General features: G+C 41.4%; 1 protein-coding gene across 1 annotated transcript in view; it reads right to left on the reverse strand.

Annotated features, from left to right (window-relative positions):
* The window catches only part of LOC121389417 (large neutral amino acids transporter small subunit 2-like), a 32,133-nt gene that overhangs the window by 2,474 nt on the left and 4,268 nt on the right, over positions 1–25,391 (reverse strand). Inside the window, exons 3-8 of the mRNA XM_041521039.1 lie at positions 22,550–22,652; positions 21,022–21,066; positions 14,343–14,466; positions 13,379–13,482; positions 11,723–11,819; positions 7,496–7,645 (exon numbers count right to left, since the gene is read on the reverse strand). Coding sequence (XP_041376973.1) covers positions 7,496–7,645; positions 11,723–11,819; positions 13,379–13,482; positions 14,343–14,466; positions 21,022–21,066; positions 22,550–22,652 — 623 coding nt within the window. The remainder of the gene's footprint in view (positions 1–7,495; positions 7,646–11,722; positions 11,820–13,378; positions 13,483–14,342; positions 14,467–21,021; positions 21,067–22,549; positions 22,653–25,391) is intronic.

Below are 25,391 nucleotides of genomic sequence, written 5' to 3' on the forward strand. Positions count from 1 at the left end.
GAGAGAGAGAGAGAGAGAGAGAAAGACAGAGAGAGAGAGACTGAGACGGAGAGATAGAGACGCACGACAAACGACCGCCGTGTAGATAGCCAGTCTTTATTAGCCGATACTACATACACGACCGACGTGTATATAGCCACGTCTGTATTAAGTCAAAGATGGCGGCTGCCTTGGTGATTGTATACTTTCATTTTGTTTGTTTTTTTAAATGTATATGTTTGCAAAATTCAATAAGGGTGATCGACAGTTTGAAAGGTGACGTCACACTTTAAATATGAATTGCATCAAATTTTATATTTTGAATTAATAAATTTGTACTTATTTTTAGAATGCACCTTTAAGTAAATATATGTTATAACCTCAGACGTTACTGAGAAAAAACATTGAAGGCAATGATTAATTGTTTCCTTTACTTAGATTATAGGGAGCCATATAGGCCTAAGTTATTACCACTCCTTCTCAGTTGACTACGAAAATACACGTGTTTTTGTCCTAATATATATATATATATATATATATATATATATATATATATATATATATATATATATATATAAAAAGGTAGGGAAACCTGAAATTTTAATGTTAACATCAACTATTAGAGCGAACATACGTTTTGACCACAGACATCCTAGTAAAGAAAGTTCAGGTCTGTTCATCAACACACCGAAACACATTCCATAGTTTGCACATGCATCACGCAGTTGCCCCGTACACGTGCGTGGGGTGTCATTTTCGATTTTGACAATTTCCAGAAAGGTCCATTAATCACTGTGGAACATTATTTCTGTCAATCTTTTTCATTCTGTTGATAATACAGTTGTTATTGTTTTGTTTTTAGTCATTTTGTATTATTTGAATTTGCGATTTACTGATAAAAAACATCAACTTTAAAATTTCACTTCTGACCCCAATCTTTCTTCAAGATCTTTGGTGGTCATAAAACCTACCGTAATACTGAACTACCGGTTGTAATGTTCGCCCAATTAATTAACAATTATCATATAACTATTCCCCACAATGCCACAACAAAATACATTTCAGTTACCACAGAGCAGTAACACCTATGTCAACTGGACTAATATAGTTCCCTCAGCTGATAGCGTACCCACCGCCTCCCTGTACGTGGTTTCCACCCAAGTCCCTATACAAATAGAACTCCCAGCTTATCTCCCCTCTTGGTTATTTGCAGCTGGGTTTCTTATCTTTGGCAGTTCTGTCATTTATGGACGAGTGTCGAAATAATGGCCACACCAATTCTCTATTACTACCAACAATACGGATACCTCTAACTACTAGAGGGAACCTTCTTTGGTTAATTACTCCATGCAACGGCTTTCGATCATTAAAGTGGTAATCCAGTTGTTTCAGACCCCGGTCAAATGTTAATGAGCAGACGGCTGTCTTCGTCACACACACCCACCTCAAAAAGGATATTTCCTCTACTGTAAGAGTATGGAAATATTCATATATAATAGTTATTATTCAACATATGGTGCGTTAAGCAACGCATACATGTTATAACATACATAATATAGTGCCTACCAGTAATCACACTCAGGCTGTAAGTCCCTGGTATACAATACAACTACACAGATACACAAAGTCAACACACAACACACATTATTCAACATCTGGAAAGTGCGAGGCTCCACTGATATGTTGTATAGTAAGGGAAAACTCTTGTAGTAGGAGACTCCATCGAAGTACCCTCTGATTATTGGCCTTCATCCGATGTATGAATGTCAGTAGGTTATGATCTGCAAAGACCACAACTGGCTGTGCTGTAGACTTCACGTAGATTTGGAAATGTTTCAACGCCAGTGTCATGACCAGGGTTTCTTTCTCGATGGTTGAGTAATTCAGCTGATGGCGATCAAACTTCTTGAATAAGAAACTGACGGGATGGTCTAGACGGTCATCATCTTCTCAGAACAACACGCTGCCTGCTCCCAGGTCGCTTGCATCAATAGCAAGTTTGAATGGGCGAAAAAAGTCTGGTGCCGCCATTACTGGTGTAGACGACAGCATTCCTTTAAGACGTTGAAAGGCCTTGGCGCAATTATCTCCCCAGATGAAGGATACTTCCTTCTTTAATAAGTTGGTAATTGGGCTTGCGATGATACTGAAATTCGCTAAACATCTGCGATAATACCCGCACATACGCAGGAATCGGCGCACTTCCTTACACCATTGATGTATGCTTTTAGGAGGGAGGGGGAGGGGTAGCAAAAAAAAAGGTATGAATTGTATCGTTATGAATATTTTAATAATTATGAACGGCCCCTTATTTCATGCCGCTTGTTACATTACGATGTTGCTATGCACTGACTGTCACCGGTACATGTAAGTGAAAAGAATGTACAACGAAGCCTCATTATATTGCTCACTCAGCAGCTTTTCTTAGGGGGCGAGACGTAGCCCAGTGGTAAATCGCTCGCTTGATGCGCGGTCGGTTTTGGATCGATTCCCGTCTGTGGGCCCATTGGTCTATTTCTCGTTCCAGCCAGTGCTCCACGACTGGTATATCAAAGGCCATGGTATGTACTACCCTGTCTGTGGGATGGTGCATATAAAAGATCCCTTGCTGCTAATCGAAAAGAGTAATGAAGTGGCGACAGCGGGTTTCCTATCTCAATATCTGTGTGGTCCTTAACCATATGTCTGATGTCATAAAACCGTAAATAAAATGTGTTGAGTGCGTCGTGAAACAAAATATTTCCTTCTTCTTCCTTACGAGTGGTTGGTGCAGGATACTCCAAGATACATTTCACTTTGGCGGTTAAAGGCGCCACTCAACCATGGCCCATGGTATGTCCAAGAAATATAACTGATGCGCGACCGAAATCACATTTGCTAAAATTTATTGTCAGATTGGCACGGTTCAGTCTTATAAATATTATGGTTAGGGTGTCCATGTGCTCCACCCACGTGTCTGTCGCAAGAACCACGTCATCGTGATACAGACTGACATTTGGCAAGTCTGCAAGTAGAGTGTTCATCATCCACATAAAAACAGCCGTTTTCAAACCAAAGGGCATCACACGAAACTAGTATAGTCCATCTAGCGTAATAATTACAAGAACATGTTTGACCTTTTCAGTTAATGGAATGGCGTAATAGGTGCAACTTGGTGATGAACATGGTCAATACAGTCGTCCAGTCTTGGTAATGGATACGCATCAGCTTGGATCAGCTGATTCACGCGCCGCAGGTCAGCACACACTCGAGAACTGTTATTTTCCTTGGGTATGAGGATAACGCCTGATTTTAAAACTGCACGCTTGTCAGGATTGTGTCGATAGGCATGCTGACGAATGGGTGGCGCCATTGGATCCAGACTGGCATCATATATTACAGCATTGGTCACTGTTAGCAAGTCTTGACAGATGGACAGGTTCTTCAGGTCTTCTTAAGGTCGTGAGTTCACTTTGCTGCAACCTGTCCAGGTGGCGTAGATAGTGGTTCAAGTTAGCGGGTATTTCGCTGTTTTGTAACTTGAGATTGATTGTCGTATCTTCGTCACAGGGTATCGAGTGGCTCTCGATATGAACAAGTAACGCTAGCGTTATTGGCAGTCTGCTTACGTAACCTTTCAGTAAATACCTAGTTTTCCTATCCCTGTCTGGAGTATTTATTACATACCCAATGCACAACGTAGGGACCGAAGTACCTGTTCTGCAAAGACCCCCAGTTTAATTGGAAGATACAGCAGTACCTTGTCCCCTGGATTAAACTGACGACTTTTGGTATTTTTGTCAAACTGTAGTTTAATTTTACTTTGAGAATAGTTAAGGTGTTTTTTCGCTAGTTCAGTTGCCTGCCACAACCTATCTCTAATCTTACCTTTGTAATTCAGCAGGTTCTCTGAACTAGAGTCTTCGAACCAACTATCTTTGACAAGTTTTAGTGGGCCTTTGGCCGAATGACCATATAGTAACTCAAACGGTGTGAATCCCAAAGATTCTTGTTTAGCATCACGTGCTGCAAACAACACGAACGAATTTGACTGATCCTAGTTGCTACCATTATGCAAACAATGGCATCGAATCATGCTTTTCATGCTCTGGTGGAAACGTTCAACTACCCCCTGGCTCTCCGGGTGAAAAGCAGATGAACGAATCTGACGAATATCTAGTATGGCCAATTGCTGCTGTATTAATTTCCTCATAAAGTTAGTACCACGGTCACTTTGAATTTCAGCCGGTAAACCAGTGTACGTGAAATATTTTAGCAGTGCGCTAGCTATGTCGGGTGCAGTAACTTTCTTAGCGGTATTACCTTTGGGAAACGCGTCGTTAGACACATAATGGTAAACAAAAATTGGTTGCCTGTCCGGGGGTTTTCGGTAATGGCCCAACTACAACTATCAACACCTTTTAAAAGGCCTCCCCCACTATGGGAACCTTTTGTAGTGGGTAGGGCGGAATCCCCTGATTCGGTTCCCCTACCACCTGACACACATGACATGACATACAGTGCTTTCTGACATCTGCAAACATTCCCTTCCAATAAAACTCAGATGCAAGCTTACCATAAGTTTTATTTCGCCTTAAATGATCCGCAAACACATTCTCATGAGCTAACAATAACAACGCAGCACGATACTGAGTTGGCACAATTATCTTATGTTTGGTCACATACTCTTCACTATCAGGTGCTTATTCATTAGCACCTGACAACTGGACCTCAATCTCTTTTATATGTTAACACCTGCGTGCGAGCGTCTAACAGAGTACGGTCAGCCCACTGTTCCATAATTAATTCCTGCCTATCCCTTGGTAACAAACATTACTGGCTCATTGATCCCTTGGGAAGAATCCACAATTCCTGTCTCAGCTATCTCCACATCTGATTTATTAGGCCTCTTGTCTATCAAGCTCTCATGTCTAACACGTCTCAGACAAATCAACCATCTGGGGTTCCTGAATTTTCCATTTAGCCGTCATAGGCCTAGTCATTATACAACCTGGATATGTAATCTAGTCACGCCCTCATTTCTCTACTTGGAGTGGCTTATCCTCGACTATCAGTTGTTTACAGTTCGGTTGGCCACAATGACTGGCTAGGTCATTTCCCAACAACACCGATATACCTTCGAATGGCAAAGTTTTAACTACACCCATAACCACTGGACCTGTTACAAACTTTGAACACAAGAACACCTTATGTAACCTGATAACAATACTCTGCCCTGTAACTGATGTTAGACGCAAACTACGTCCTATATCAGACTTCTGAATCTCAGCTAGACATTCCTCTGTTATGAGTGATTGACTACACCCAGTATTCCGATAAATCGATATCGACTTGGGACAAACCTTCTGTTTTTTTCATCACAAATCATGCCAATTGAAATATATGGGTTAACCTTTCCTACCATGGGCCTATCCACCAACCTTGACTCTGTCACTACTGGATCTGATCGAACTAGGCCGACAACCTTAGCATTGTCCCGTTTCCTTCTAAAACAGTCAGCTAACACATGGTTATCCTTTTTACAATAACTACAGCGAGGGTGATGTGCAGATAAACCAGACTGCCTCTGACCCCCAGGTACCTGCCTAGTCTGACCACTGGACCAACCCGTTGCACCTCTCTGATTATTACTGTCCCGTGAAAATCCAGACTGAAATTTCCTTTGTTCTCACTGGCGACTAGAGTTTCCCTCCACTGACTGACCTTTGTGAATTAACATGTAATCATCTGCAGCGATCGCAGCGTCCTCTAGCTTACATATTCCCCTATCCTCTAAAAGTTAACAGGTAACCCATTCTCAATGTCCTGTAAGATCAACAACTCCTGTAAGCCTGCATATGACTCCACTATTTTCCCTCTCTCTCTCTCTCTCTCTCTCTCTCTCTCTCTCTCTCTCTCTCTCAAACGCTCTCTGCTCTTTCTCATGTTCTAGTTCTAGTTTCTTAAAAGCTAATTGTTGGGTTAGAATTAACTCGGTTACCTCTACTTCTGGAACAGGGTGACTTGTACCTCCCTCCATAACTGGACTGTCACAGAAAACCTCATCTATAATAAGTTCACGCATTTCGCAATTTCCCTATCAGCCGCGATTTGAAGTAACTCGTCTCGACGTGCACGTTTGATATGTACTACGGTGAGCGGTTCCATCAAATTTAGATCCATGTTAATATATTTTACAGGACGTGTTTATACTTTTCTAGTGAACAATGTTGGTAATATCTAGTTAATTTGCAATAAACATTTATAAAGCCCCCAATTGCAAGAACAGTTATATTTATGCTTTGTCTCAGTTTTAGATCCCAGACGAGCCACCAAAATCCTGTCACAGAGCTTCTAACGCCATTACCGGCAACTGCTCCCACCACTCAGTTCACCGGCAACAGAATCTGAAACCCACAATGGGTGTAACAGTATTTCTCCAAATATCCCAACCTATACATATAGATATCCCTGTATCGGGCAGTTTTCTACCCGAGTGACTTGGATCTAGGGGTATTCAGGAAACAAGATTGTTTGTGTATATATATACTATTAACCAACGTTAAATTCACTAGAAAGACAACAACAGAAGTTTAGTTTCAAATATGTATTATAGAATACCAGGTAAGTGTTACAGCACTTACATGGCCTGTTACAACCGGTGTCACACCACCTCTAGGCTGAGCACCACACGTAACAGTATCACTGGGCAATTAGGGATATAGTTACCCCTCACAGTTAAAACATCATCCAACCTTAGAATAATTAATTATTATCCTCAGTCTTCTCTACATCCAATATTCAGAGGACCTACAGTTTATCAGGTCATGATACTAGGATTACCGGTTATAGATATTATAGCTATTCGTAACTTCTGGGTAAGAGATGCCTACAGTTTACTTTAGTCGTTCTGATTTAGATTACCAGCTGTCCTTCCCATACTAATGATATTCAAATAACCTAGAGTTTACCAAGTCATGGGACTAGGATTGCCAGTTATCGATATTATAAATCTCTATCTATATTTTGGGTAAGCAACGCTTACAGTTTACTTTAGTCGGTCTGACTTAGATTACCATCTGTCCTTCCCACACTAAGTAAAACAAGAATACACATAATTATAATACTTGAATGCCACAACAAAATACCTTTCAGTTACCACAGAGTAGTAACACATAGTTACCTATGGCAACTGGACTAATATAGTTCGTCCAGCTGACAGCATTTCCACCGCCTCCCTGTACGTGGTCATTTATGGACGAAAGTCGAAATAATGGCCACACCAATTCTCTACCGACTACCGACAATACGGATACGATCTAACTACTAGGGGGAACCTTCTTGGGTTAATTACTCCATGCAACGGCTTTCGATCACTAAAGTGCTACTCCAGTTGTTTCAGACCCCGGTCAAATGTTAATGAGCAGACGGCTGTCCCAGTCACAAAAATATATCCATTAAATTCCAGGATTTTAGGGTTCATCATTTTACCTCTCGTACTCTACTCTGGCGCAAACCCTGCTGGCCTGTTAGGTACCTTAAAACGTCGTTTGACGTCGGCGTGCGTCCACCGTAGCCGTAACAAACAGACGAGAACGGCACAAGTGATCAGATTGCGGTACATACCCATCATGTCTATGAATGACATGACGGTGCCCGACGTCAGCACCAGCAGTGCGGGTATACTCTACAAACGAGAAAAATGTTTAAAAGTAGCTAAAACTTGAAACATTGAAAACAAATTACATAATCAGCGCCTCTGCGTAACAGTAAAGTAAAAGAAGAGTTTGTTAACTTTTGTTTAATGACGCCACAAGAGCACATTTGTATATTAATCCCATAGACAGGATAGCACATACCACGTCCTTTGATGTACCAGTCGTGGTGCATTGGTTGGAATGACGCCACAAGAGCACATTTGTGTATTAATCATCGGATATTGGATGTCAAACATTTGGTAATTGTGACATATAGTCTCAGAAGAAACCCGCTACATTTTTTCATTAGCAGCAAGGGATCTTTTATATGCCCTTTTCCACAGACAGGAAAGCACATACCACAGCCTTTGATGTACCAATCATGGTGATCTGGCTGGAACGAGAATAGCCCAATGGGTACACAGACGGGGATCGATCTTAAACCGACCGCACATTAGCCGAGCGCTTTATCACTGGGTCACTATGCGTACCGCCTCTTCAGAAGTGCTACACTTCACAATACTTTAAAGGGAGATTCCTGAGTTTGCTGCAATATTTAAGATGTTATCGACTAAGAGAGACATTTTAACGACTGTTATTTTTCTGATAAAATATTAGCGGCTCTATATTAAACGTGTTTCTGATCGTTCTAATATTTGTACTAGGTTAAATTTCATTTTATTTCATAGTTTTTGGGTTTTGTTTGTTTGTGTTTTTGTTTGTTTGTTGGGTTTTTTTTTGTTTTTTTGTAGATGCGAAATTATTTGAAGACAAAATCCAGTTTGGCCTTGCAATCCTGTCTGTGGATATACATTGAATATACAGACACTGATATTCTAAACATGAAATATATATTTAATATGTAAGTTTAATCGTAGAAATATTTTATTGGTTAGAAACGTCTTACAATGCAGCAAACTCAGGAATGTCCCTTTAACTGGTGCTCAATACTCAGTCTTCAAATAAGATTTGAACATTCTGGGCTGTAAAATGGCCCAATTTAGACATTAATACCAAACAACATTGTGAAAGGGTACATGTATTTATATAAATTATTGTCACAAGTGAACAGATACCAGGAATTCAAATACTTTGTACAATTACTGTTTGTCACACTTGGTTAACAGAATGGGCGTCTTAGCTGAAACAGGTGGAGATAACTCTATTCCAGATGGCGCGACGATCGACAGGGTCCCAGAAAGCTGGTTTGTCTCTGACTGGCTTCAGGTTATAAGCGACCAACTGAATGACTTGAAATTACGTATCAGTTTGTTTTAACAGTAAAGTAATATTTTAAATATCAGAATCTGTTTTGTTGCATTTTTCTTATTGTTTATCTAATTGGGAAAAGTACATAAACAAATTTTGGGTGGCAAAGTTGAGTTTTTATGCGGCAAAGTGTACCCATGCACACGTTTTTATACAGTGTCAACACGAACGCATTGAGTATTATACAAAATATATATTTATTACCTTTAATGTTAATGTCTTTTCCACCATATCTAAGTATATAAAATACTAGACCGCCCTGTGTAGGAACGTCCTGTATAGAGCCGTCATCACTATATATATTTTTTTTTTGTTTAATACTACACACCCACACGTTATACCATCGACGTCCCAAACTGCGTTCACCTAACAACAAAAACACGAATACGATATTTACGGAAATATTATTCTACATTTTTCAGCTACGATACGTGTAACAAAATAGATTTTAATCATTTAACGTAAAATAATCAACAATTTGGATGTAAAACAAATCCATTCTAGTAAACAAAAGTGAAACACCCTACAGTAAACAGGAAAAAGTGCGACGTTTCTAACTGCGTTCTGGCGCATGCGTTTGCAAAAAGTATCGTAATGCGCATGTGCAGTTTATCATTTTCCATTTTTAAGACAACTACATGAAAAAATATATGTTTCTTAATTAGGTACAGTTGCCGAACACTTAATTTATTCAATTGTTTTAAAGGAAAAATGTCCGCGTTTTATCAACACATCGCTCACACTTGATGTCAATACTGACAGGCATTATGTCCATACCTGCGCATATTTTGTAAAATATATATTTTTTTTTTAATGAATTGATTCTAAATTAACAAAATTTATATACTCAAAATTATTTACAACTGTTATGAATGGATTATGAATACTATTCACTACAATAGAGGCACAAAAATGTAGCATACCTTTTGCAGATCGAATATAATAATTGAAAACAAATTCTAACAACAGAGGTCCTAAAAATCATAAACATTAAATTTTTTTGGCCTTGTTGATCTGGCACGTGTGAGGTCATGTGACACGCACCGAATGTTAATTCATCTTTCTCCATTTTAAGTCAATTTCTACGAGTCATGTGGACCCCATATCGGTAATTTTAAGGAATAAACAAAAACGACTTAGTAAAATTAATGGTTTTAGGGGTTTGTAAAGTTTTGTATTTAGATACTTACTTTTCTTAACTTTATTGTTTATAAAAATGTTCCTGAACTGTGAAGAAAAACCGTATACATGAACGACATGCCGATGACAACAAATCGGATGTTGATTGCGCGAACCGTGCACGAGAAAACAAAGTGAACGGAATTTGAAGCATAACGCAGTTAGGGACGTTGACGATATATAAAAACAATCCCGGCTTTTCATATATATTTTATTGATTATTATCCACAATATACATATATTTTCTTTATTATTACTGACTTCCCCCCTCATATCTCAGTACACGTGTAGACAAACGTCAACTGGTAACCATTCACTGCAGTGTATACTATAGACCGTCATGTGCAGAACCGTGCTGTGTAGGAACGTCATCACTATATATTTTTTTTAATACTCGCACACGCACATGTTAAATATATATATTCTTTTTTCCCTGAGTATTATCCAAAATATACATATATTTTCTTTATATACAAAATATATATTTATTCCCTTTACTGTTAATGTGTTTTCCACCATATCTAAGTATATAAAATACTAGACCGCCCTGTGTAGGAACGATACAAAATATATATTTATTCCCTTTACTGTTAATGTGTTTTCCACCATATCTAAGTATATAAAATACTAGACCGCCCTGTGTAGGAACGTACTGTACAGAGCCGTCATCATTATATATATTTTTAATACTATTATCCACAATATACATATATTTTCTTTATTATTATTCACTGCAGCGTATACTATAGACCGTCCTGTACAGAGCCGATAAGGTTTCGGTCCCTTATGATCGTGATATAACAAAGAATGACAAAGCAATGAAAAAATACAGCTATTGTCCTAGTTTGTTGGACCCTGACGAGTGACGCGCCACCTGTTTTATTATCTCCCCTGTTCTGAGCTAAGACGCCCATTACACATGCATGGAGTTAAATAATTATGGTTATAGTGTGTGTACATACAGAACTACACGAGGCACAGAGAGAGAGAGAGAGAGAGAGAGAGAGAGAGAGAGAGAGAGAGAGAGAGAGAGAGAGAGAGAGAGAGAGAGAGAGAGAGAGAGAGAGAGAGACCGACCGACCGACCGAGATTCATACATCCAGAGTAAAGTAAAGTTTGTTTTATTTAACGACGCCACTAGAGCACATGATTTTTTATTTTATCATCGGCTATTGGACGTCAAACATATGGTCATTCTGACACTGTTTTTAGAGGAAACCCGCTGTCGCCACATATGCTACTCTTTTACGACAGGCAGCAAGGGATCTTTTATTTGCGCTTCCCACAGGCAGGATAGCACAAACCATGGCCTTTGTTGAACCAGTTATGGATCACTGGTCGGTGCAAGTGGTTTACACCTACCCATTAAGCCTTGCGGAGCACTCACTCAGGGTTTGGAGTCGGTATCTGGATTAAAAATCCCATGCCTCGACTGGGATCCGAACCCAGTACCTACCAGCCTGTAGACCGATGGCCTGCCACGACGCCACCGAGGCCGGTCTACATCCAGAGAGACACAGACGCAGAGAGAGAATGTTTAATGCTTTGACGAACCTAATTCCACAGGTCAGGGAGTAAAATACTTCATTGTTGAAGTTATTGCTGTGTTCTACACTTACCAACACAAATGTAGCAGGCCAGGGTGTGAGGTACTTCATGCTAATCATGCCGCATATCGCCGGCATTTCTTCTTCTCTACCCGCCGCGAATATCATTCTGTAATAATAACCGAAAACAAGAGGTCCAAAGTTAGTTTGTTTTGTTTAACGACACCACTAGAGCTCATTGATTTATTAATCATCGGTAATTGAATGTCAAACATTTTGGTAATTTTGACATATATAATCTTAGAAAGGAAACCCGCGACATTGTTCCATTAGTAGCAAGGGGTCTTTTATATACACCATCCCACAGACACGATTGCACATACCACGGCCTTTGGTATACCAGTCGTAGTGTCCTGGCTGGAACGAGAAATATCTCAATTGGCCCACCGACGGGGATCGATCTCAAACGGACTGTGCGTCAAGTTAGCGCTTTACCACTGGGCTACGTCCCGCCTCGCAAGTAAATTGTTTTATCATCCATTAAATTGTTTTTGTAGGAAATATCGCTGGCACTATCAATTCGCGATATCTCCTGCGATATTTTCTAGGAGATATCGCTTCTTATAATCTTGACTGGTCAAATTATAATCACAAGACATTATTTTGTTACATCACTGTGTATGTTTCAGCACTAAACCTATCCATTAGTGACATCACGCAACTGTTCTGCTAGTTAACGAGTCCACCGCTGCCAAATATAGTGACATTCAACCCACATTACTGACATTGTTTACAATTGTCGCAAATGAAAAGAATGATAATGGATGATAAAAAGTATCCCCCCCCCCCCTTTTATCAACGAGTGCTGATAAATTATGATATCACAAGACACGAGGGGGGTATTCTTTTTATCATCCATTATCATACTTTTCATTTGCGACAGTTGTAAACAATGTCAGTAATGTGGGTTGAATGTCAGAGGTAGACTCGTTAACTAGCAGAACGGCAGTGGCGTGACATCACTAATGGTAGGTTTAGCGCTAAAACAAACACAGTGACGTAACAAAACATTGTCTTGTGATTAAAATTTGACCAATCAAGATTATAAGAAGCGATATCTCCTGCGAGCGCTTTATCACTGGGCTACGTAGGGCTGGACGGTCCAGTGGTAAAGCACTCGCTTAATGCGCGGTTGGTCTAGGATTGATCCCCTTCGGTGGGCCCATTGGGCTATTTCTCGTTCCTGACAGTACACAATTGACCGACCGCGTATCAGGCGAGCGCTTTACCACTGAGCTATGTAGGTACGACTGTTTGAAATCGTGGTAGTGGAGACAGACAGTAAAGAAACCAATCTTGATCAAGGCCCCCATGCTCATACAAGGGACCTGGTAAAGGGCGGGACGTAGCCCAGTGGTAAAGCGCTCGCTTGATGCACCGTCGGTTTGTGATCGATCCCCGTTGGTGGGTCCATTGGGCTATTTCTCGTTCCAGCCAGTGCACCACGACTGGTATATCAAAGGCCGTGGTATGTGCTATCCTGCCTGTGGAATGGTGCATATAAAAGATCCCTTGGTGCATTAGGAAAAATGTAGCGGGTTTTCTCTGATGGCTACGAGTCAGAATTACCAAATATTTGACATCTAATAGCCGATGATCAGTTAATCAATGTGCTCTAGTGGTATCGTAGAACAAAACTATTTTTTTTGGTAATAGTGTTACACTCACCTCGGCTGTCCCAGAATAAGGCTGTTGAGCACGCTAACAGAACAGGTGGTGACCAGAATCGATATAACCACCGCCAAAGCCGGGTGGATACGGAAGCCATAGAGCTTTGAAAAAAAGCAAATTTGTAATAGGTTGAAAATACACTTAAATAAAATCATCTTTTCACGCTGTCTCCTTGTTTAGAAACTGAAAACTATCTATAATATATAATACGCAATACCTTTTTAATAATTTCTGATCGTTCTGACCGTCTCTCCTCTGTAGATATGCACTGCCAACAGGCTTCTTTGTACTTACTCGATACTGTACTTCGCATGGATCTTTTTGCACTCGGGGTCCAGTATACACATCGTGCTAAATATTGTGGTACAAAGATGAATAACATAAATACAACCGCATTGGGCTTTGTCACAACATAGAAGTGGCTATAAATATATATGGCCGATGTGGGCACGACATGAAATGACCTCATCCGTCCTACACCGCCTGTAGGAGGACTGCCACTCTCCCGGGACTAGCTTAAGAAATAGCCCGAGTACTCTGCCGTTCGAGAGCTAGACAGACATTTGGACTGTTATGATCGCTCTCTGCGGTGAGAGATAACCGCACCGTTCCAATCATCTTGCCCAGTTGAAAAGATATATATTGGTTAATATATTCAAAATCACTGTAGGGGAAACAGACACAAGGGTAAATTCAAAGCCGGCTCGACAGAGAGAGAGAGAGAGAGAGAGAGAGAGAGAGAGAGAGAGAGAGAGAGAGAGAGAGAGAGAGAGAGAGAGAGAGAGAGAGAGAGAGAGAGAGAGAGAGAGAGAGAGAGAGAGAGAGAGAGAGAGAGAGAAAGAGAAACAGAGAGAGTCAGAGAGAGTGAGATTGGCATAGAGATTAGTTAATTGTGATTGCGTGCGTAGTTTTGTTTTAGTGTTTTAACCTCCCACACATTTGACAGTTTAACAACACCTACCACAGCCACGGCGTCTGACAGGAGGACATCTCGTGCAGGAAGGACGACGAAGTAGCAGAGGTTGACGAATACACTCAGTAATATCAGAGTGGTGAATGTGATTATCAAGGCTCGAGGCACATTTCTGTAATTGAAAGTTTTAAGTTTTAAGTCTTAGTTCTATGCTAATTGACAAAGATCTTAACTATTAGAATACACGTCCATACAAAAACTGGTATTTTATATTTACTGGGGATCTTCTACGTATCAATATTTATATATGTTTAAGCTGCTTTTACTGTCACTAAAATATTTGCAGTTTTATTTCAACCCCCGATAATTGTAATTTAAAAACTCCCAAGAAACCACCATCAATGCATATCGACACCACTAGAGTTCATTGATTAATTGTATGTAAAACGTTTGATAATTTCTTAAAGATAGTCTTTAGAGGAAGCCTGCTATATTTTCCCCTTAGTTGCAAAGGATCTTTTATGTACACTTTTCCCACACACAGAACAGCACATACCACGGCCAGTGCTATACCAGTTGTGGGGAGGATATCCAAGAGTCACAAACGATCAAACAAACCTCCAGAATGATTATGTGACTGAAAGAAATGACAAAATATGATGGTTGACAGTTCCTTCTCCATGGAAACAGTGATTTTAAATAAAAACGTTCAGGCAAGGCAACAAGGTCAAGGGTGTATTTAGAGTGATACATGTTCCTCATTGTCACGGGGATCCTATAATACCCGTAACTGAATGAAACACGATTGTCCAAATATCTCTCCTAACTGTATATCTATTAGATCTCTCTGTAACAGGCAGTTATACCCGCTGGCTCGTCTATGTATGATCAGAGATAAGATCTTATATAAAGTATATGTAATATAGCACGTTTAGTTCACTAGAAAACACAACAAAAACACAATACCCTTTGGAATCTGTATTAACCTACGCTGACAAATGTACAGCCGCAGTAGTTAATTAACAACAACAAATAATAACAACCCAGAACTGATCACGTAATTAGTTAATCTCTAGGTGTCTAGTTTATACAATATGCTAATCACTTCACCCTGACACAACACCCACACGTGTGATAATTGAGAAACGCTTCCAGGGAAACTTAATTAATAAAGGAATTACAACTCTATTCCTAACTGGTTAATTTTTAATTAACCCTTACTACTCATTCAGTAACCTTGTAACACAGAATTAATACTGGTACCTATCACAATAAAGACGATAACCTACAGTTTACCTAGGTCCTCTGGGATGACTGGCTAAGCTTTAATAATTATTTAGATCAGTGAGCCTACAGTATACTGCGTCAGATGACCGGCAGCACCGTCTAAATAATATTGGTATAATACAGTATGAAAATATTTAAAGTCACATCAATCACATCAAGGTTATACACAGAGCAGAAAATATATAATTACCAGTCCGGACGGACAACGTTCCCTGGAAGCCTTCCTATGTTTCTCCCTAATATCTCTAAAACCCTAGCTATTTATCATAAACCCGAATATCGCCTGGGGGTACATCGCGGCCCTCCCCCTATCAAGTGATATTTCCACAGTGACCACGCCGGCATATTTTTCTTAGATCGCCAGACTTGATGTCGCCATTCCGCGAGCAATCCCCTGGTCATAAACAGCACTACCGGAGTTATTACGTAACTACTGGCCACATGGCCTCCGCAACTGGGCTAAGTGCATATTGGGATGCACGGTCGCGCGAAGGTATTACGTAACAAGGTGCCCACCTAGGCTAAGTGCATATTGGAACTGCACACGACCCTCTAACACAATTAACATCGCCACAGGCGAAAACAAAATTAAGAGAATGTTCCGTCACACACCCCCATCTCAAAAAGGATATTTCCTCTACTCTAGGAATAGGGAAATATACTACATTTAAACAAAAGGTGCGTTAATCGACGCATCCGGGCATTTATAACACATAATAATAAGGTGACTACCAGTAATCACACTGAGTCTCTGAGTCCCTGGTATACAAATAAAATATATAAAAACAAAACAGAAATCACGAATGTCAACACATTATCATAACGTTCAACTTCGGGACAGGGCATCAGCGATTACATGGGATTGCCCTTGATATGTTCAATGGTAATTGGGAATTCCTGCAGGAGAAGACTCCATCTCAAAATTCTCTGGTTGGTGGCTTTCATTCTGTGAATGAAGGTGAGCGGATTATGATCAGTAAAGACCACCACTTGATGCACTGCCGATTTCACGTAGATCTGAAAATGCTTCAGAGCTTGTACCATGGCCAAAGCTTCCTTCTCTATAGTGGAATAGTTCACTTGGTGTTTGTCAAACTTTTTGGAGAAGAAACTTACAGGATGGTCCAGTCCATTTTCATCTTCTTGGAACAGCACAGCTCCAGCTCCCACGTCACTGGCATCCACAGCTAGCTTGAAAGGCATTCGGTAGTCTGGCGCTGCCATCACGGGAGACGAGGAGAGCATCTGCGTGAAACGGTTGAATGACTTCTCGCATTCATCTGACCACTGGAACTTCGTTTCCTTCTTTAGCAGCGATGTGATGGGGGCCGCTACCGTCGCAAATTTAGCACAGAAACGACGATAATAACCGGCCATACCAAGGAACCGGCGAACTTCACGACGGTTGGTCGGTGCAGGGTACTGGCTGATGCTTAGTGTCTTGGCCTGTAGTGGGGCGACGCAACCATGTCCGACAGTATGACCTAAGTAGGTCACTGAAGCTTTCACGAATTCACATTTGCCCAGGTTCACAGTCAAGTTAGCTTTCTGTAGGCGACTGAATATTTGTTGTAACCCGGTTAAATGTTCATCCCAAGTGTCGGTTGTTAACACCACATTTAATTCCTCAGTTGACTTATCTACCATTTTATTGATAACCTCATCCACTCCAATTTCATGGCTCACACACGTATCAGACAAATCACAAATATCCTCTGGGTCTCGTGTTACCCTTCTGGCCATAGCCCTAGTCATTACACACGCAGGATATCTAATCTCATCAACCTCACTCTCTCCTACTAGTAAAGGGCTGTCTTTAATTAACAGTTGGTCACATTTCGGCTGACAACACTGACTAGTCAAATCATTACCCAACAAAACTCCTATGTTTTCAACAGGCAAGTCCTTTACAACACCCACAATGACTGGTCCCGTCACAAACTTCGAACACAAGAAAACGTTATGTAACCGGACAACCATATTTTCTCCAGTAACTGAGGTTAAAACCAAACTACGTCATGTGTCTGAATTCTCAATACCGGCTAAACACTCTTGCGTTATCAGCGACTGACTACAGCCGGTATCTCGATAGATTGATATTGCCTTAGGACTCAATTCTTGTTTCACATCACAAACCATACCAGTGGATACATACGGGTTTACTTTCTCTGCCATGGGACTAACCATTAACTCTCTCGCTAACGGAGCTGACCTCACTAAACCGACCACTTGCGCATTATCGCGTATCCTTTTAAAACAGTCCCCGACAAGATGGTTATCCTTTTTACAGTAACTGCAATGTGGACGAAAAGTTCGTGCATTGGCTGATAATGCAGGTTTATACTTACTTTGCCCACCAGGTACATTCCTTGCCTGACTAGATGACCAACTAGATGACTCTCCCCGATAGTTACTTTCCCGGGAAAAACCTGGCTGAAATTTCTTCTTATCACCCTGTTGTAAAGAGCTACCCTGTACTGCCTGAGCTTTGTGTATTAACACGTAATCATCTGCCACTATGCCTGCCTCCTCTATCTTTTTGACATCACGATCCTCTAAATGAATACGTAAGCTAACTGGTAAACCATTTTTAATGTCCTGTAAGATCAACAACTCCCGTAACTCGGTATATGACTCTACCTGATGAGAAACAACCCATTTATCAAACATCCCTGCCTTCTTAGCCACAAACTCACTATAAGACTGACCCTGCGTTTTTCTCAACTCGCTATACCGTAAACGATAATCCTCAGGTCGTAATTCATAAGCCTTCAATGCTGCAGCCGTAACTAGGTCGTACTGACTTGCTCGCTCATCGCTCATTGAATTATAAGCGTACGCTAGCCTTCCCCTTAAACTTAGACACGGCTAACAATGTCCACTTAGACTGCGGCCAATTTAGCTGCTTAGCGGCCCGTTCAAAAAGTTGGAAGAACATATCTACCTCCTGGTCATCAAATACAGGCACTGATCTATAAGCCTCCGACATGTTAAACCCATTTCCTACTTCTCGTCTGACTTCTTCAGTATTCAACTTTAACTCATGTTCCACCTTTAATTTTGCTAACTGGAATTCTCTATCTCTATCTTCTCTATCCCTCTCTTCTCTCTCTCTCTCTCTCTCTCTCTCTCTCTCTCTCTCTCTCTCTCTCTCTCTCTCTCTCTCTCTCTCTCTCTCTCTCTCTATCTCTCTTTCTCTCTATCTCTCTCTTCTCTCTTCTCTCTCTCTCTCCTCTCTCTCTCTCTCTCTCTCTCTCTCTCTCTCTCTCTCTCTCTCTCTCTCTCTCTCTCTCTCTCTCTCTCTCTCTCTCTCTCTATCTAATGCACGTTCTTCTCTTTCGTACTCAAGTGTTTTAAAAGCTAATTGTTGTTCCACACTTAACTCATTTATCTCTATCTCTGGAACAATCTCACTGTGTTCCATAACAGGACTATCACCAAAAACTTCCTGGATAATAATTGTCCTTATATCTCCTAAGGTTTTAGCTGATGTTAAATCAATTTCTCGCTCACCCGCGATTTCAACTAACTCGGCCTTACGTGCTCGCTTAATCTCCACTACACTGAGCGTATGCCTATCCAGCAAATTCTTATCCATGTTTAGATATGACGCACTTATTATTAATAATTTTCTAGTGAACAACGTTGCTACTTCTAGTTAATTTGTAAAATTAATTTATAAAGCCCCCATTTACAAACAATACTTTTTTAAATATGCATGTCCCGTTTCAGATCCCGGACAAGCCCTCAATTTTCACTCCTGTCATGGGGATCCTATAATACCCGTAACTGAATGAAACACGATTGTCCAAATATCTCTCCTAACTGTATATCTATTAGATCTCTCTGTAACAGGCAGTTATACCCGCTGGCTCGTCTAGGTATGATCAGAGATAAGATCTTATATAAAGTATATGTAATATAGCACGTTTAGTTCACTAGAAAACACAACAAAAACAGAATACCCTTTGGAATCTGTATTAACCTACGCTGACAAATGTACAGCCGCAGTAGTTAATTAACAACAACAAATAATAACAACCCAGAACTGATCACTTAATTAGTTAATCTCTATGTGTCTAGTTTATACAATATGCTAATCACTTCACCGTGACACAACACACACACGTGTGATAATTGAGAAACGCTTCCAGGGGAACTTAATTAATAAAGGAATTACAACTCTATTCCTAACTGATTAATTTGTAATTAACCCTTACTACTCATTCAGTAACGTGTGATAATTGAGAAACGCTTCCAGGGGAACTTAATTAATCAAGGAATTACAACTCTATTCCTAACTGGTTAATTTTTAATTAACCCTTACTACTCATTCAGTAACCTTATAACACAGAATTAATACTGGTACCTATCACAATAAAGACAATAACCTACAGTTTACCTAGGTCCTCTAGGATGACTGGCTAAGCTTTAATAATTATTTAGATTAGTGAGCCTACAGTATACTGCGTCAGATGACCGGCAGCACCGTCTAAATAATATTGGTATAATACAGTATTAAAATATTTAAAGTCACATCAATCACATCAAGGTTATACACAGAGCAGAAAATATATAATTACCAGTCCGGACGGACAACGTTCCCTGGAAGTCTTCCTGTGTTTCTCCCTGATATCTCTAAAACCCTAGCTATTTATCATAAAACCGAATATCGCCTGGGGGTACATCGCGGCCCATCCCCTATCAAGTGATATTTCCACAGCGCCCACGCCGGCATATTGTTCTTAGATCGCCAGACTGGCTGTCGCCATTCCGCGAGCAATCCCCTGGTCATAAACAGCACTACCGGAGTTATTACGTAACTACTGGCCACATGGCCTCCGCACCTGGGCTAAGTAGCTAAGTGCATATGGGATGCACGGTCGCGCGAAGGTATTACGTAACAAGGTGCCCACCTGGGCTAAGTGCATATTGGAACTGCACACGACCCTCTAACACAATTAATATCGCCACAGGCGAAAACAAAATTAAGAGCATGTTCCGTCACACTCATGTTTCCATCAATAATTAAAAAAGATATCACAGAATTCAACAGGCATTCCTGGGTACTTGACAGGCGGGACGTGTCCAAGTGGTAAAGCGCTCGATTGTTACGCCGTCGGTCTGGGATCAATCCCCGTCAGTGGACCAAGTGTGCTATTTCTATTTCCAGCCAGTGCATCACGACTCGTATACCAAAAGCCATGGTATGTGCTATTCTGTTTGTGGAATGGTGCATATAAAAAAAAACCTTGTTACTAATGGAAAAATGAAGTGGGTTTCATCTCTAAGACTATATGTCAAAATTACAAAGGTTTGACATCCAATAGCCAATGATGAATAAATCAACGTGCTCAAGTGGTGTCGTTAAACAAAACAAACTCTGCTAACAGGACAATGTATGTGATCTTAATAAACCCAAAACAAAAAAAATACTCACACCAATGGATTTTCCACTTCCTCTATTATAAGGGATATCATTTGCCTACATAAAATAAAAATAAATACAATTTCGTTTGACAATAAATGTAAAAATGAAGCAATAAAACTTTTTGATGACAAAAGAACACGTACACGAATTAATTATTTAACTTTCAAATAAAGTATGTATCACTTATGGTACACATGTATACAACTATAGAAATATTCGATCTCTACAACGTGGTAAGTCTAAATGACTTGGGTACAATTAATTACGTCTAGGTGGCAACAACGACCAACTTACCAACCACCAAATGCGAAGTAAGATGGCAACACAACGACTAACTTAACAACCACCAAATGCGAAGTAAGGTGGCAACAAAGACTAACTTACCAACCACCAAATGCGAAGCAAGGTGGCAACAACAACTAACTTATCAACCACCAAATGCGCGAAGTAAGGTGGTAACAACGACTAACTTACCAACCACCAAATGCGAAGTAAGGTGGTTAGCTTACGACTAACTTACCAACCACAAAATGCGAAGTAAGGTGGCAACAACGACTAATTTACCAACCACCAAATGCGAAGTAAGGTGGCAACAACGACTAACTTAACAACCACCAAATGCGAAGTAAGGTGGGAACAACAACTAACTTACCAACCACCAAATGCGAAGTAAGGTGCCAACAACGACTAACTTAACAACCACCAAATGCGAAGTAAGGTGGCAACAACGACTAATTTACCAACCACCAAATGCGAAGTAAGGTGGCAACAACGACTAACTTAACAACCACCAAATGAAAAGTAAGGTGGCAACAACAACTAACTTACCAACCACCAAATGCGAAGTAAGGTGCCAACAACGACTAACTTACCAACCACCACATGCGAAGTAAGGTGGCAACAACAACCAACTTACCAACCACCAAATGCGAAGTAAGGTGGCAACAACGACTAACTTACCAACCACCAAATGCGAAGTAAGGTGCTAGCAACGACTAACTTACCAACCACCACATGCGAAGTAAGGTGGCAACAACAACCAACTTACCAACCACCAAATGCGAAGTAAGGAGGCAACAACAACTAACTTAGCAACCACCAAATGCGAAGTAAGGTGCTAGCAACGACTAACTTACCAACCACCACATGCGAAGTAAGGTGGCAACAACAACCAACTTACCAAACGCCAAATGCGAAGTAAGGTGGCAACAACAACTAACTTACCAACCACCAAATGCGAAGTAAGGTGCCACAAACGACTAACTTATCAACCACCAAATGCGCGAAGTAAGGTGGTAACAACGACTAACTTACCAACCACCAAATGCGAAGTAAGGTGGCAACAACAACTAACTTATCAACCACCAAATGCGCGATGTAAGGTGGTAACAACGACTAACTTACCAACCACAAAATGCAAAGTAAGGCGGCAACAACAACTAACTTACCAACCACCAAATGCGAAGTAAGGGGCCAACAACGACTAACTTACCAACCACCAAATGCGAAGTAAGTGGCGAGCTTACGACTAACTTACCAACCACCAAATGCGAAATAGCCAGATGCCAAACCCAGGGCGATATTTCCAGGATCGGTGGTAGAACCGCGAAACATGGCGTTTATATTATCAACATTCGAGCCTGAAATTTAGAATGTTTCATTATTTATCATCGTAAATGAATTATCAATGAATCAATGTTTTACGACGCTCCAGCACAAACAATACATCGGCTACTGTGTGTCAAACAAAAATAAATACATATAAATATATATATACATATAAATTCAAGAGTTAAATTAAAACAGCAATTCCAAAAAAATGCAAATATCACAAGTAAGTAACATCAAAATTTTGAATAAAATTCCACATTCCATAAAAATAAGTTCCGGGTGGAATGGAAGTGATTCCCTTACATTTGTACTACCAAGTATATATTTCTAGTTTGCAAGATAAATGCATCTACCACAAGGATTCTTCTTCAGAATATATTCATGTGTCAAATATGTATGACCGATGCGCGCACCACGCAAGACTATTTCATCCTTTCTCACCGCTTTGGGGCGAGACGTAGTCCAGTGGTAAAGCGCTCACTTGATGCGCTCGTTTGGGATCGATCCCCGTCAGTGGGCCCATTGGGCTATTTCTCGCTCTAGTCAGTGCACCACGACTGCTACATCAAAGGCCGTGGTATGTGCTATCCTGTCTATAGGATGGTGCATATAAAAGATCCATTGCTGCAAATCGAAAAGAGTAGCCCATGAAGAGGCGACAGCGGGTTTCCTCCCTCAATATCTGTGTGGTCCTTAACCATATGTCCCACGCCATATAACCGTAAATAAAATGTGTTGAGTGCGTCGTTAAATAAAACATTTCCTTCCTTCCTTACTCACCGCCTATAGGTAGGATGCCACTCACCCTGGACTAACTTGACAGAATGAAGCTTGTTCGTAACCGCACCGTTCCTTCCTTACTCACCGCATATAGGTAGGATGCCACTCACCCTGGACTAACTTGACAGAATGAAGCTTGTTCGTAACCGCACCGTTCCTTCCTTACTCACCGCCTATAGGTAGGATGCCACTCACCCTGGACTAACTTGACAGAATGAAGCTTGTTCGTAACCGCACCGTTCCTTCCTTACTCACCGCCTATAGGTAGGATGCCACTCACCCTGGACTGACTTGACAGAATGAAGCTTGTTCGTAACCGCACCGTTCCTTCCTTACTCACCGCCTATAGGTAGGATGCCACTCACCCTGGACTGACTTGACAGAATGAAGCTTGTTCGTAACCGCACCGTTCCTTCCTTACTCACCGCCTATTGGTAGGATGCCACTCACCCTGGACTGACTTGACAGAATGAAGCTTGTTCGTAACCGCACCGTTCCTTCCTTACTCACCGCCTATAGGTAGGATGCCACTCACCCTGGACTGACTTGACAGAATGAAGCTTGTTCGTAACCGCACCGTTCCTTCCTTACTCACCGCCTATAGGTAGGATGCCACTCACCCTGGACTGACTTGACAGAATGAAGCTTGTTCGTAACCGCACCGTTCCTTCCTTACTCACCGCCTATAGGTAGGATGCCACTCACCCTGGACTGACTTGACAGAATGAAGCTTGTTCGTAACCGCACCGTTCCTTCCTTACTCACCGCCTATAGGTAGGATGCCACTCACCCTGGACTAACTTGACAGAATGAAGCTTGTTCGTAACCGCACCGTTCCTTCCTTACTCACCGCCTACAGGTAGGATGCCACTCACCCTGGACTGACTTGACAGAATGAAGCTTGTTCGTAACCGCACCGTTCCTTCCTTACTCACCGCCTACAGGTAGGATGCCACTCACCCTGGACTAACTTGACAGAATGAAGCTTGTTCGTAACCGCACCGTTCCTTCCTTACTCACCGCCTATAGGTAGGATGCCACTCACCCTGGACTAACTTGACAGAATGAAGCTTGTTCGTAACCGCACCGTTCCTTCCTTACTCACCGCCTACAGGTAGGATGCCACTCACCCTGGACTGACTTGACAGAATGAAGCTTGTTCGTAACCGCACCGTTCCTTCCTTACTCACCGCCTATAGGTAAGATGCCACTCACCCTGGACTGACTTGACAGAATGAAGCTTGTTCGTAACCGCACCGTTCCTTCCTTACTCACCGCCTATAGGTAGGATGCCACTCACCCTGGACTGACTTGACAGAATGAAGCTTGTTCGTAACCGCACCGTTCCTTCCTTACTCACCGCCTATAGGTAGGATGCCACTCACCCTGGACTGACTTGACAGAATGAAGCTTGTTCGTAACCGCACCGTTCCTTCCTTACTCACCGCCTATAGGTAGGATGCCACTCACCCTGGACTGACTTGACAGAATGAAGCTTGTTCGTAACCGCACCGTTCCTTCCTTACTCACCGCCTATAGGTAGGATGCCACTCACCCTGGACTGACTTGACAGAATGAAGCTTGTTCGTAACCGCACCGTTCCTTCCTTACTCACCGCCTATAGGTAGGATGCCACTCACCCTGGACTGACTTGACAGAATGAAGCTTGTTCGTAACCGCACCGTTCCTTCCTTACTCACCGCCTATAGGTAGGATGCCACTCACCCTGGACTGACTTGACAGAATGAAGCTTGTTCGTAACCGCACCGTTCCTTCCTTACTCACCGCCTATAGGTAGGATGCCACTCACCCTGGACTGACTTGACAGAATGAAGCTTGTTCGTAACCGCACCGTTCCTTCCTTACTCACCTCACCGCCTATAGGTAGGATGCCACTCACCCTGGACTGACTTGACAGAATGAAGCTTGTTCGTAACCGCACCGTTCCTTCCTTACTCACCGCCTATAGGTAGGATGCCACTCACCCT

This window comes from Gigantopelta aegis, chromosome 14 (assembly GCF_016097555.1).
Source record: "Gigantopelta aegis isolate Gae_Host chromosome 14, Gae_host_genome, whole genome shotgun sequence".
Lineage (NCBI taxonomy): Eukaryota > Metazoa > Mollusca > Gastropoda > Neomphalida > Peltospiridae > Gigantopelta > Gigantopelta aegis.